Source organism: Mixophyes fleayi, chromosome 12 (genome assembly GCF_038048845.1).
Source record: "Mixophyes fleayi isolate aMixFle1 chromosome 12, aMixFle1.hap1, whole genome shotgun sequence".
NCBI classification, from domain to species: domain Eukaryota; kingdom Metazoa; phylum Chordata; class Amphibia; order Anura; family Limnodynastidae; genus Mixophyes; species Mixophyes fleayi.
Window position 1 is genome coordinate 8,765,635 of NC_134413.1, and position 13,186 is coordinate 8,778,820.

Here is a 13,186-nt window from a genome sequence, read left to right on the forward strand (position 1 = left end):
GGTGTGACAGGTGTGGGCAATAACCCCCGTTTTTTATTAATTTCAAAGTATTACACTTGTATTATACTTGTATCATAACTAACAATGACCAGCATATTCCAATAGCACCAGCATGTGCACTACAAATGACTATCCCAGCAGCAGTAGCAATAGTGGGGTGCCATCTAGAGGTCATTAGTGGTACAGCAGATGATAGTTAGAGCTCCTAGTCAGAGGTACTACCTCAATTTGACAAATCTATTGTTTCTCCCTGGCAATCAGGGTTTGTCCAGCCTTGCATGGGACTAGGCCATATGTCTAGTTCTTTGGGATTTCTCAAACTTTTTTTTCCCCCACCTTTTGTGTCATCAAGAGACTACACAGCCCTCTACTCCTGTTTATAACAACTTTTGTTTTTGTGTAACCTTGTCCTTTGATCCCTTCAGCCACTGTATGTTGTTACATTATTAAAAGGCTTTTTGTGATACTCGTACATGTGTAAAATGTCAGTGACAGGTGTTGAGATGTTTGACATTGTATCTTTGGGGCAATCCTCATAGCCTTCAAGGACACACCTACCATCAGAAAACATGAGTCATGTGACACCAGTAACATAACTCCTAGACAAATACAAAGGTATATTCTGGCTAGTCTCAAAATGTGACATATATTTATTTTACATCAGTTTCTGAGTAAGTGGCTGTGTTAGGTTAAAGCTACCCTTTGTAGCTTCCTGCCAGTATGATAGACAAATGGGATGTCTGTATGCCCAAAATGATCATTTAAAGATTAAAATATGATGCCAATTTATCAGTCAGGTTGGAAAATCCTACTTGCCAACAATCAGCCTGTGTGTTTGGACGTCGGTGGTCCTGTTTATCTGTTCCGTAGCCACATTGGGTATAAATCCAGCTGCACAATACTTGGGTGGAACGACTGGATTGTGACAAGCCAGCATATGCTTGTGACTACCTTAAAGGGCAATCAATCCCCCCAAAATTGAAAAATTTCTGTTATGAACCATGGATGTGAAATACATTATTTAGGGTTACACTGAGATTCTGCATCGGCCTATTTTATTACAAGCTGTGGAAGCCTCTCTTACATCTTTAGGACAGTATCCTGATGGAATATAATACTGGCCAAAAAGCAGAGAATGCAGTCCTTTTCGTTACCGTGATATCACTGGACCTACGTATGCACACTGCATTTCTGCAAAGCTGTCACTCAAACTCTGCCTGCTTATTTCCAGAAGCTCCTACTTCCTAACATGGCATTATCTCATGTTTACAGTCATGTGACAAAGAAAGTATATCTGCCTCTAAAATGTGGTGTTATTTTTTTTTACATATCCGTGCATCAGTCACAATCATCTGGTCCTAACATGTGATAAACCCAGTATGAGTTACACACTTGGCTGTAAGATTTTACTGTCAGTATTTTAAATAAAAATAAGCAACCTGAATAAGACCGGTGTGAATAATTAAGTATACTCCATGGTTCAGCTACTTGTAGAACCACCTTTAGTAGCATTAGTTTATAAAGAAACTCAAACATAAAATGATTAATTAGTCTTGCATCGTATTTGATGAATTTTGTTCCACTCCTTAGAACACAGAGATGCTCATTGACGTTTGAGGACATTTGTTTATGCACATCTTAAAGTCCTGTGGTAGCATCTCAATGGGGTTGAAGTCTGGATCTTGACTATTCCAATGCCTGGATTATTTTCTCTTTCAGCCAGTCACTTGTGGTTTTGCTGGTGTGTTTAGGCTCATTGTCCTGTTGCAAGATCCAATTTCAGCCGAGTTTCAGTTATCTGACAGATGGCTGCACGTTTCCTTCTAGAATATTCTTGTATACGAAGGAGTTCATGATGCACTTAATGATTGTCAGGCGTTCAGGTCCTGTGGCTGGAAATCGCTCCTCTGCCACTTGTTTAGTCTCTTTCTGATGGTAGTTTCATGAAATCTAACATTTACTGCGACAGATTCCTGACGATCCTTCTGTGATTTCTCAGAGCATAGTACAGTCTGATCTCTGGGTGAATTTGCTGGGAAGATTGGCAGCTGTCTTCAGTGTTCTCCCTTTGTGAAGAAGCTTTCTCACTTTAGGATGATGGACTTATTTTGAAATTACACTTTAACCCTTTCAAGACTGATGAGCAGCAACTATATATATTTTTTTTCCTATTGCGATTTTTTTTTCTACTTAGAAAACAAACCAGAATGTTCTGGTCCGAACTGTCTTGGGTTCTTCTTTTATAAATAGCGACGGATCATCAGATTAGTAGCCCCTTGGCACAAATTACCTTTATTATTATGAAAGCTGTATGTACTTTGCACACATGTGGGGCATATTCAATTAGGGTTCCGCGCTACCGCAGAAAGTGCGCGTTATTGCCAGTATTACGGTACCGCAATAACGCAGATTTTCGTTCGCAACCCTATGGGCTGCGAACGAAAATCCACGTTATTGCGGAAACATGGATTAAGTGTCACGGCCGTTCCGGCGCGATCCCGCGGACCGGAATTCTAATTGAATATGCCCCATGGATTCTATGGGTCAGATTCAGTTTGGCGTGAGGTGACGCACTATGTCTCCAGGACAGGCCGAAGGAGACTCATCGTGTCCGAGTTTTTGCTAAAATCTGGTCATTTTCCCTTGCGTCCCATAGAGATGTTAAGGAAAATGAGCAAAGATTGCTGTACCATGTTAGTCATCAGTGTGCCCAGCCGCACATCGAGGCAAGGCCTACTTTGATAAATAGGACCCAATATTGGAACAACCTATCTATGCATAAAACATCATCCTACCATAATATATTATGCCCAAATGTACTCTAAACCCTCTGAATGTGTGTGGATTTTGGAGTAGATAATTTAACGTGTAATACCATCATGCTAGATTATCATTACTATGCTGTGTAATATGCCTGTGTCATAGTTGTTGTTACTATTTATTTATATAGTGCAAGCATATTTCACAGAATACTACAATTGGGAACGAAACGCTAATAAAACAAGTCTGGGTAATAACAGAAAAAGTAAGATGGCCCTGCTCACCATCTATAGGAAAATAGGAGATTTATAGATGCGATTAAGTGCCACATAATGCATACTTGTCTAGCCAGATAGCATTGCTATATAACCCAGTCACATATCATCATCACCACCATTTATTTATATAGCGCCACTAATTCCGCAGCGCTGTACAGAGAACTCGCTCACATCAGTCCCTGCCCCATTGGAGCTTACAGTCTAAATTCCCTAACATACACAGACGCACAGACTAGGGTCAATTTTGTTAGCAGCCAATTAACCTACCAGTATGTTTTTGGAGTGTGGGAGGAAACCGGAGCACCCGGAGGAAACCCACGCAAACACTGGGAAAACATACAAACTCCTCACAGATAAGGCCAAGGTCGGGAATTGAACTCGTGACCCCAGTGCTGTGAGGCAGAAGTGCTAACCACTGAGCCACTGTTCTGCCAATGTTGGTTTTGAGGTCAGATGGTTTAAGTATGGAAGGAGAGTAAATTTGTTTTGCTTGAACTAAGTTGTAATTGTAGAATAGCTTAGGTAGGTTAACAAGGTGTTTAATACATTTGGTAACTTTGCCTATAGAGATGAGTTTCCTGAGAACACTTGAAGGTTTGGAGTGTAGGGGAAGTCGTCTTGTACAAGGGTACAGACTGAGAACTCATGTCATTGGGAATTGGAACAGACAATGACTGATGAGAGGCACAGATCTTGGGCAGAGCGGTTGGGTTCAAGTTGGGGGATATTTGGAGACGAGGGAAGAGTTGTATATTGGTGCAGTTTTGTTAATAGCTTTGTATGTTCCTAAAAGTATTTTATATTGGGCTCTGTAAATACAGGCACTCAGATGTTGAGGACTGACCGTGTGCAGTAGCAGAAAGTTTTGTGATTAAAACTAGTCTAGTTGCTCCGTGCTAAAGTCTGGATAGAGGAACAGCATTAAGAAGGGAATTACAATAGTCTCAGTGCAGGACAGTGAGTGCATTAGTTTGTGCTGTCTCTTATGTTAGATATGTGTATATTCTGGAATGTGTTTTTGGATATATGTAACAGGATTTGAATACAGATTGGATGTGTGGAACAAAGGACAGTCCTGAGTCATGTATGACACCTAGAAAGGAAGCTTGAGGGGCTATCGTTGTGGTGGGAGGAGAAGAGTATATTCATCCTCTTTATTTGTGAGATCAAATGAAGAGAAGGTTCCAGAGGGTACGTAAAAAGGATTAAGCCGTCTGTTGCTTTGGGAATAGGATACCAGCTCACGTTCGATTTTGTCCTTGAAGTAGAAAGCGAGATCTTGGGTGGTAATGGTTGTCCGAGAGGTTGGTGTTGGAGGGTTAAGATGTAAATGTATTCAGTAGGTGTTTTGAGTTTAGAAGCTCGAGTGTAGGGTGAAATTGGAAGTATATTTGTTGGAAGTGTGGAGTGCATTTACATAGGAGTGGTAGACGGCAATATATATGAGGAAGTCATGCCACCTATGACCATACAAAACTGCTCTGTGCATAACACCCTAGTTCTAGTGATCCCCCAGTAAGCTGGTCATGTAAGAGCTGTTACGCAGGCCAGGTTAGATATCTGACTCTTCTGTTTTGCAGTAGAAATTATTCATCCAGCTTGTACATTCACAATGTAGAGATCCCATGTGTGTCCTGTTGTCTTTCTCCCCCGCAAAATCTTTAACTCGCAAATTTCCAGTCACATGATTGTCCCAGTTTCTAATTTTGTTGTGATAAATGTATGACAGCTCCCAATGATGTTGTTTTGAAACAAAATAATGTTTTTTATGCTTTACGCCATAGACAGTCACCCTGCGGCCCCCCAAGCTGTCTCTTGCGATCCATCAGTCGGCAGCTCCCCCTCTCATTAGGACGGGGGCAGCTGATGTGTGCGTTACGTGACCCCTCTGCACAGTGCAGGGAGGTGACCTGGAGGAGGAGGGAGTGTGCTGTGCTCCCCCTTAAGCTAATTCTTGTTTCCCCTCACGCCCATAGGGGTATATTTACTAAACTGCGGGTTTGAAAAAGTAGAGATGTTGCCTATAGCAACCAATCAGATTCTAGTTATCGTTTATTTAGTACATTCTACAAAATGACAGCTAGAATCTGATTGGTTGCTATAGGCAACATCTCGACTTTTTCAAACCCGCAGTTTAGTAAATATACCCCATTGTCTTGTGCACTCTGCTCCAGCCTGGAACCTGCCAGGGGACCCGCACAAGGCACCATGTAGTAAAGCAAAATAAATATTACATCATAAAACCTAGTGCCAGGTCTGCTTGAAGAGGCCATTCTAAAAACTGACACTTGTATGTGACTACGTGAGCAGTGTGCAAGCGGCAGGCTTGGGTTTATATTACTAAAACCTATCTGTTTACCAGTTTGGTAATTTCATCCCAGTTAAAAGGGTGTGTTTTTTTTGTTTCTGTTTTTAAAGAGTGAGACGTGTCTCCCTCTTGCCAAAAAATAAATAAAATGTCACTGACCCCTTTTTAAGTTGTTTACAATCTTCATACATAGTTTATTCAGTGAGAAGAGCAGATGAATCCTCAGAGGACCATTATAAGATCACTGCATGACACTTGTCTGGTGAGCAGAGAACACTACGTTGTGTCTTTGCTCCTGTTGATCAATTATGGGAGGATAGATTGATTAAGGTGAATGGTTAATGACACTCCCGAAGCTAGTCCTATAACCTTCATTGTGGGAATTGAATTGAGAGCATTGCTCATGAGGATAGTTAGTCCGGTAATTTTAACGTGGAGCTCTGCTTGCGGTTCTCGGAGCTGCAAGCAAAAGTCAGCGTTGAGATGACCGTACTAATGGTAATAGTGCGCGGACCGCGTTATTCTTATGAGTAACACTGTCTATTGAATTCCCCTCCATTGTTTACATTAGTCAGATTACAAATGGAAGATAATAAAACTATACAGTTAGATTCCCTTTTATAATGTGTTAATAGTAATAATTATGTTGATGATTTTTCCAGCTGCACTCCTATCCTGTTGGCCTTTGTATCAGGGGTCATCCTATTATAATTTTTCTGTATACATTCACTTTCTACTTTTTTATTTTTTTTTTTTTTTTTTTTTGTTCAATTTTTTTATTGAGGTATAAAATATCACATATACAATTAAATGCATTATGAATAAATACATATTTTCACAATTCTCATACAATTAAATAAGTCACCAACATCCCTTGTTTCCTCTTCCCCAATAACCCATCCTATCCAGGACCTAACTATTAGAAGGTGGAGATAAAATAATCGGAGGGTCTGCTGAAACCATTCTTAACCCGTACCACTCAGTATTGTGGAAACTATTCCAAAGTTGTGTTCGTATAGTATGAGGTAAGAGAGTTATAAAGCTCTCCCATGTGCCAAAGAATTGCTTTACTCTAACTTCCTTCTGCAAAGACGTTTCTATCCAGTCCATTCGGAATATGTGATAGAGCTTTTCTTTAAAAAGGGAAAACATGGGAGGCGAATCCTGGGCCCAGACCTGGAGTATGCTCTTCCTGGCCGCAGCAGAAACTGCTAATAGTAGTTTTTTGCATCCTTTACTAACTTTACAAGTATTTGGAAGTATTCCAAATATCGCCCATTCCGGAGACAGAGGTGCATAATTTACCAGGTGTGTGTTAGAGAATCTCCAAATCTGGGTCCAGAATCGTTTAATTGGGGGACACTCCCAAAAACAGTGTGTCAAATCCGCTCTTGGAGACCCACATTTCGGACAACAGTGTGATTCTGATAGACCTATCTGAAATCGACACTTTTTTATTTTTTAAGGTTTGTGTATACTGGTCCTGTCATGTATGTGCATTTAACACTTCTACATAAACTTTAGATTTGATAGCTTGTTCTTTGTTTTATGTTCAATAAACACGTTACATTTCATTTCTGAGATCCCACCTGTCTGGTCTTCAATACGTTGCTTGGTTGGCAGATGTCCGTGTGGGAGATGAGCAGAGTTTTATATGAAAGTTGTTTTTAGCTAGAAGAAGAACCCTATTTTCAGTCTAGCAAACGTAGATATGTCCGGGAGGTGATATTTGTGCTTCAAGCAAACCTGTCAGTGTATGAGATTGCATTGTGTACTATGTAAATATAACAGCATTGTATTTATTTAAAATAATAACGCCGGGTGTGTGTTCTTCTCTGAGTGGAAATCTGCCCCATCCTTAAGATTGTGCTATAGGACAGCATAGCGTGGGCTGAAGCTCAAGGAGTAGTTGGTGGGTAGATCATTATTATTTATATAGCGCCACCAATTCTGCTGCGCTGTAGAAAGAATGTCACATCAGTCCCTGCCCCCATTGGAGCTTACAGTATATATTCCCTGCCCCACACAAGTGCTATCTGTAAAGCTTGGGCTCCATTATATTAGGGGAGTATGATCCTCCAACAACACTGTGGTGTGTTAAATGGCCCCTAGAAATGATTTTCACCAGTTGACTCTTCCAGATGAAAATAATTTGTGACTTTGAAATAATGTTGCTCATTTTTCTATTTCCTTTCAGATGACAAGAAAGATATTGACCACGAAACGGTGGTAGAGGAGCAGATAATTGGTGAAAACTCTCCTCCTGACTACTCTGAATACATGACCGGAAAGAAGCTCCCCCCTGGCGGTATCCCGGGCATCGACCTGTCTGATCCCAAGCAGTTGGCTGAATTTGCAAGGTAATAACCACTTTATATATTCCTAATTGCTTAAAGGGAAATTAAATGCATCAAGACCTTCAGTTGTTTGCCTATTTTTAAAATCGCACTAGCGGCTTATATTCATGAGTATTAATGTTAAATGCATATATTATTTTTTTTTAAGCCTAGTAAAATTATTTTTAATGCTGATGGTACAAAAAATAAAAAACTTGTGCGCACACCTTCTGACAAGGCTGCACTTAGTGTCGTGTTCAACGTTGACTTCTGAAAACGCTCAATAAGTGCGTAATCTGCCGTACTATTATTATTTATTTTTATTTATAAGGCGCCACAAGCCGTCCGCAGCGCCGTACAGAGACAAACAAATTACAATACAATGGGAGATAGCACAGTACAGTAAACAGTAAGCACAGCAACTCAGTGAGCTCAATGCACAGCTAGAGAGGGCGGGGAAGGGGGAGGGAGGATCCGCAAACGACGGGGCCCAAGAAGGAGGGCGCGGAAGGCAGGGAGACCCCCAGGGGGGAGGAGGGAGTGAGAGTGGACGTGGGGTGGAGGACCCTCGAGGAGGAGGGCTAAGTAGCTGGAGAGCAGAGTTAGAAGTGGTGGAAACAGGAGGAGAGATAGTACAGACTGGTTTTTAGAACACACTTTGAAGATTCTGTTAAAGTACAAGGTTTCGTGTACGAGCTCTTAGGAAGCTAAAACCATTTGAAATCCGAAGAGTATTTGGCAAAAAAATAAATACAAATATTTTCCATAAGTCGCTCGTACCCAAAGGCCACAACCTAAAATGCAGTTAGCTGTGATATAATTATTTTTTTTGCTGCTTGGTGGAGTGGGATATGGTAAGCCTTGTAAGTGATTTTAAATGATTAGGCGCTCATTGACACTTGGGATAAATGGACAAGATATAGTAAGCTATGTTACAGCCAAAAACAGCAATCTATGATCAGAATGAGTGTCAAATATGTGGATATATAAAGGCTAAGTGACAAAATAGCTTGTAAGTGACCCTACTTCATGTCGGACAACTAGCCGTTGGCAATTTTCACCTTGGCTCCCTAGATTCATTTGCAGTGATTCATAAACATGGTTTGACTATAAATTAATGCTTCTTTTTTTTTATTTCTTTTTTTTTTTTTTTCAGCAACTGTTTTGGTTACTAATATGCATAGTAGGCAGATAGCTTTATATTAATAATCATTGGAATGTATTTGTAAAGCAATGTTACAATTCTCTCCTCTACATTGATCGCATACAATGTACTTTTTTTTTTTTTTTCTTGAAGAATGAAGCCTCGAAAAATTAAAGAAGATGACGCTCCGAGAACGATCGCCTGCCCTCACAAGGTGACGTTGCAGTATGGCGCAGACAGTCTTGTTAGAACAAGCTTGGTGTTTGTACCAAGTGCTTAGCATTGGATCCCATTCTCCAATAATAGTGTATATGTCATGGATAAATCCATTCACACGGCCTCCATGATATTGTCTGCTTCCTGGTATAGAACAATTGGGCAGCCATACAGGGGTCTTATGATCTGAACGGATAATGAATAGCCCATGTATTGCCAGTTTCCTCCCCTGCACATAGGTGATGCCACTCTGAGGTGGGCATATGTCATTTATTTGTGCATCAAGCTGGTGTGTCAAAAAACAACAACGTTGCGATAGACCAGTCATCAGTGGGAGCAGAATTGTGTTATTTAGTGCCTTGTGCACAAAGTATTTAGCAAAAAAAATACAAGTGCCCTCTTGTGTGCCTTCCCAACACACCCGGGAGAGTCCGTATCATAGAGAGCCCGATATGTAAATTGTTTGACTCTGGTGAGGAGGCTGGAGATCTGTGGGAGCCAGTGAGCGAGTAGTGCAGTCAGTTGGATGTGTCTTGTATTTGTTCCCTTCCCCGAGTCCTCGGGAAGATGTCGGGGGGGATCATTATTCAGCACTTGGTGGATGGGACCCAGTAACCCAAACTGTATCTAGTAGCGTTTTAGTTCCACAGATTGGGAAAGCCTGTCAGTCATGCTGCTAGATATGATATCTGCACTAAGCAGCCAGTGCTTGGTTAGCACTTTACTATAACTGGGAATGATCCGTCCTCTCCATTTGTTGAAAGTTATCAGTTTGAATAAACCCATAAACTTACTGTGATAAACTTACTTTGTTTTTGTTTTCATTTTCAGGGATGCACCAAGATGTTCAGGGATAACTCTGCAATGAGGAAACACTTACACACACATGGGCCACGGGTACATGTCTGTGCAGAATGTGGAAAAGCCTTTGTTGAAAGTTCAAAACTTAAGAGACATCAGCTGGTTCACACCGGCGAGAAGCCATTTCAGGTAATTATCGGTGGCCGATATACACCGCGTATCTCAGCCTTTTACTTTCATGGTTGTAGTACACACTCTCCAATCTGCTGATTACATATCAGCGGATCTCTGTGCCTACAAATGTCATTACCGCTGTTTAAAGATCTTTTGATTTCAGTTTTCAGCGTTTACTCCACTTTTCCAGTATTATTTGTGACTGCAAATAAAAACATATAAAGATATATTGGAACGTAGTTTAATAAGTCTTTGTTATAGAGACACCTTTTACTTAGGCCGTACACTCTCTCCTATACTAGTGATGCCTTGGTCACAGCGTCTGCCCTGTTCATACTACACCGCAGTGGTCTTTAATGTGCACTTTGTGATTGTATGGATGAGGTTTGTTCAGTGGAGGATTAAGAGTAGCTGGTCTACCCCACAGTACACTGCCTCACCCTCCTGTAATGTAGTGGGGAAGCTCGCCCTCTTTAGGGAGGCAGACCATTGTTCCTACGGAGAGTAATTTACTTTTTAGTTCCCCTTTAGTCTTTGGCAATAAAATAAATATGTGTTTTTATTATGTAAACATAATGAATATTGCTTCATCAGATCAAAGAGCATTCTGCATAGTACAGTATTACAGCAATAGTTACTGCTAATTTTATATAATGGTATAGCTATTTTACTGGTCTATTTGCCCGTCCCTAGGGCAGATGGGGCCTCCTACCTCTCTCTCTGCCCCTATTATAATCCCTCACTGGATGCATTTGCCTACAGATCAATGAGGATGACAAATCCTTATCGTAGCACTATTCAGTCATCTTGGAGAATCTTGTCCTCGGCACTGTCACTCTCTTCCTGATTCCTCTTCACTTTTATTGACACTAGGGTGTCACTGTGGAATATATGGGGGTACAGAGATGTACAATGTGTGTGTGCTCCAATCCTATCTGTTCAGAGTATGCAATAAAATCTATTGTTCCTTTGTTTGATATGAAGTGTTTGGCTATATGTGGCATGTTTCAAGTTAAGACATAAAGCTTTGTAATTGGCGCCTGTGCTGTTTGTGTTCCAGTGCACATTTGAAGGCTGTGGAAAACGATTCTCATTGGACTTCAATTTGCGCACTCACGTGCGGATTCACACAGGAGACCGGCCCTACGTGTGTCCTTTCGATGGCTGTAATAAGAAATTTGCTCAGTCGACCAATCTGAAATCTCATATTTTAACACATGCTAAAGCCAAAAATAACCAGTAACAATTCACAAACGGAAAGACGTCTTACCCTAAGCGGCATCTTTTCAGGTGTATGACAAAAATACGCCCTCCCTTTGTACATGAACACCAGGAATACGTTTTAAAAGAAGCCTACACCATCTGAGAGACCGTTTTGATAAAGTACTAAACTATGGAAAGGAAACAACTTTACAATCCAGTGCTTATGATGCTCTGTTACCCTGCTATCCAGTTTTCAAGTGTTTTCGTTAAGTGTCCACCCCCCTCCCCCCCAGCACCACCCCGCAGGAGAAGTACGGTCCCATGTTTTACATAGAGACTTTCCGGCACAAAATTTGAAGCTTCACACTTATACATAGACCCTCACCAGTTCTTGAATTATTTTTTATTTTAATTTTATTTTGTATTTTCTAAGTGTGCATATTGTACACTTTTTTTTGGGGATATGCTTAGTTAATGCTATGTGATTAATTCTGGAGGTTGATAACTTTGCTTGCAGTAGATTTTCTTTAAAAGAATGGACAGTTACTGTACTAAATGCATACTTCAAAAGTATTTTTCCTGTAAAAAAAACAAAAAAAAAACACAAAAAAAAACCCTAAAAAAAAAAAAATTGAAAAAGAAAAAAAATCTTTATAATAGGTTTTGTTTGCTATCTTTATTTTGGTTGTATTTTTTTAGATGTTATCACATTTTGTATAATTGTACCGTATATAGCTGTTATGAAATCATGTAGCACCGAATATTAGATGTGATTTAAGGGTAGTGTTTATTAAATCCATTTTAGTCACTTTTTGGGGGGTGGGGGGGATTTAAACTGCCAGATGCAAATGTTCATTGTTTTTATTTGCTCGGTCATTTACTGAAATTGGTGCTCCGTTGTAGAATGTAATTTATAGACCCTGAGGTTTTTGTTTTTTTAATTGCTCGCCTCTGCGTCCGGGGGTTTAGGCCAATAAATTGACATCTGATACGAGACTAAATGGTAACCGAATAATCCTGGACAAGCAAGTAACATCCCCCCCGCCCCACCCTAGAATCTCCCAAAGTGACGGCTTCCTTTTCATTGAATTTGTGCTAAGATACCGACAATTTAACCCTTCGTGATAACCAGTCTTTTAAATCTCTTGTCATTCAATTTTTTTTTCCCCCCCACAATAATCTTACTGAGCATGTGTCCAGGAATCCCGGCACTGCTTGTATTTCCCAATGTAGTAGCTGTTAATGACATGTACATTTACAACAGACATTTCTGTCTATCCACTGTTAATTTGATGTACAGACCTAATGGATACGGTGGTATGAATGGCTGCTAACTAGGTCTGACGTGGGTTATACCCACCCAGGCCAAAGTTGTGTTTTTGTTTTTTTTTTTGTTTTTTTGTTTGTTTTTTCAGGGAGCAACTGCATGGAGAGTTCTGCATGACGTTGTACCTCCTCCCTCCTCAAGTCTTTTTACGTTTTACTGAGAATATTTCTACATTTCGGAGAGCGTTTTATCCAGCAAGCAGCCTGACGACTGGGTACTTGGTTTGATCTGCAATGTTGGTCGTGAAAGTTTCCTACCTGTGTTTACTCAAAGACCCAGGGCATACTTTTTGTATTTTAATACTGTAAATACATTTATTTCCCAAAAATAATTCCGGTTTCTATTTTTTACTTAAGCGTTTGCTGGAAGTGGGGTTACGAACAAGTTTGTGTTTTCCTGCTATGGGTGGGGGGTGTGTGCAATGATTTGCTGACACTCCACGGACTATTGGATTTTGCAGAGCTGTGAATTTTATCGAGCCTGGGTAACATTGACTGCTGACCAATCACCAACAGCTGCATAAACTTTCACCATTGATTTTATTTATCCTTGAATTCACGTTTTAAATAAATTAGTGTAGGGTTGATTTTTCTTGGTTTCAGCCTAAAAAGAAAGCTATTTATTGTGTTACTAAGACAG

General features: G+C 40.3%; 1 protein-coding gene across 1 annotated transcript in view; it reads left to right on the top strand.

The window, feature by feature from the left end:
* The window catches only part of YY1 (YY1 transcription factor), a 17,096-nt gene extending 4,218 nt beyond the window's left edge, over positions 1-12,878 (top strand). Inside the window, exons 2-5 of the mRNA XM_075193547.1 lie at positions 7,544-7,706; positions 8,980-9,040; positions 9,874-10,032; positions 11,078-12,878. Coding sequence (XP_075049648.1) covers positions 7,544-7,706; positions 8,980-9,040; positions 9,874-10,032; positions 11,078-11,260 — 566 coding nt within the window. The 3' untranslated portion in view covers positions 11,261-12,878. The remainder of the gene's footprint in view (positions 1-7,543; positions 7,707-8,979; positions 9,041-9,873; positions 10,033-11,077) is intronic.
* Positions 12,879-13,186: the final 308 nt, after the last annotated feature.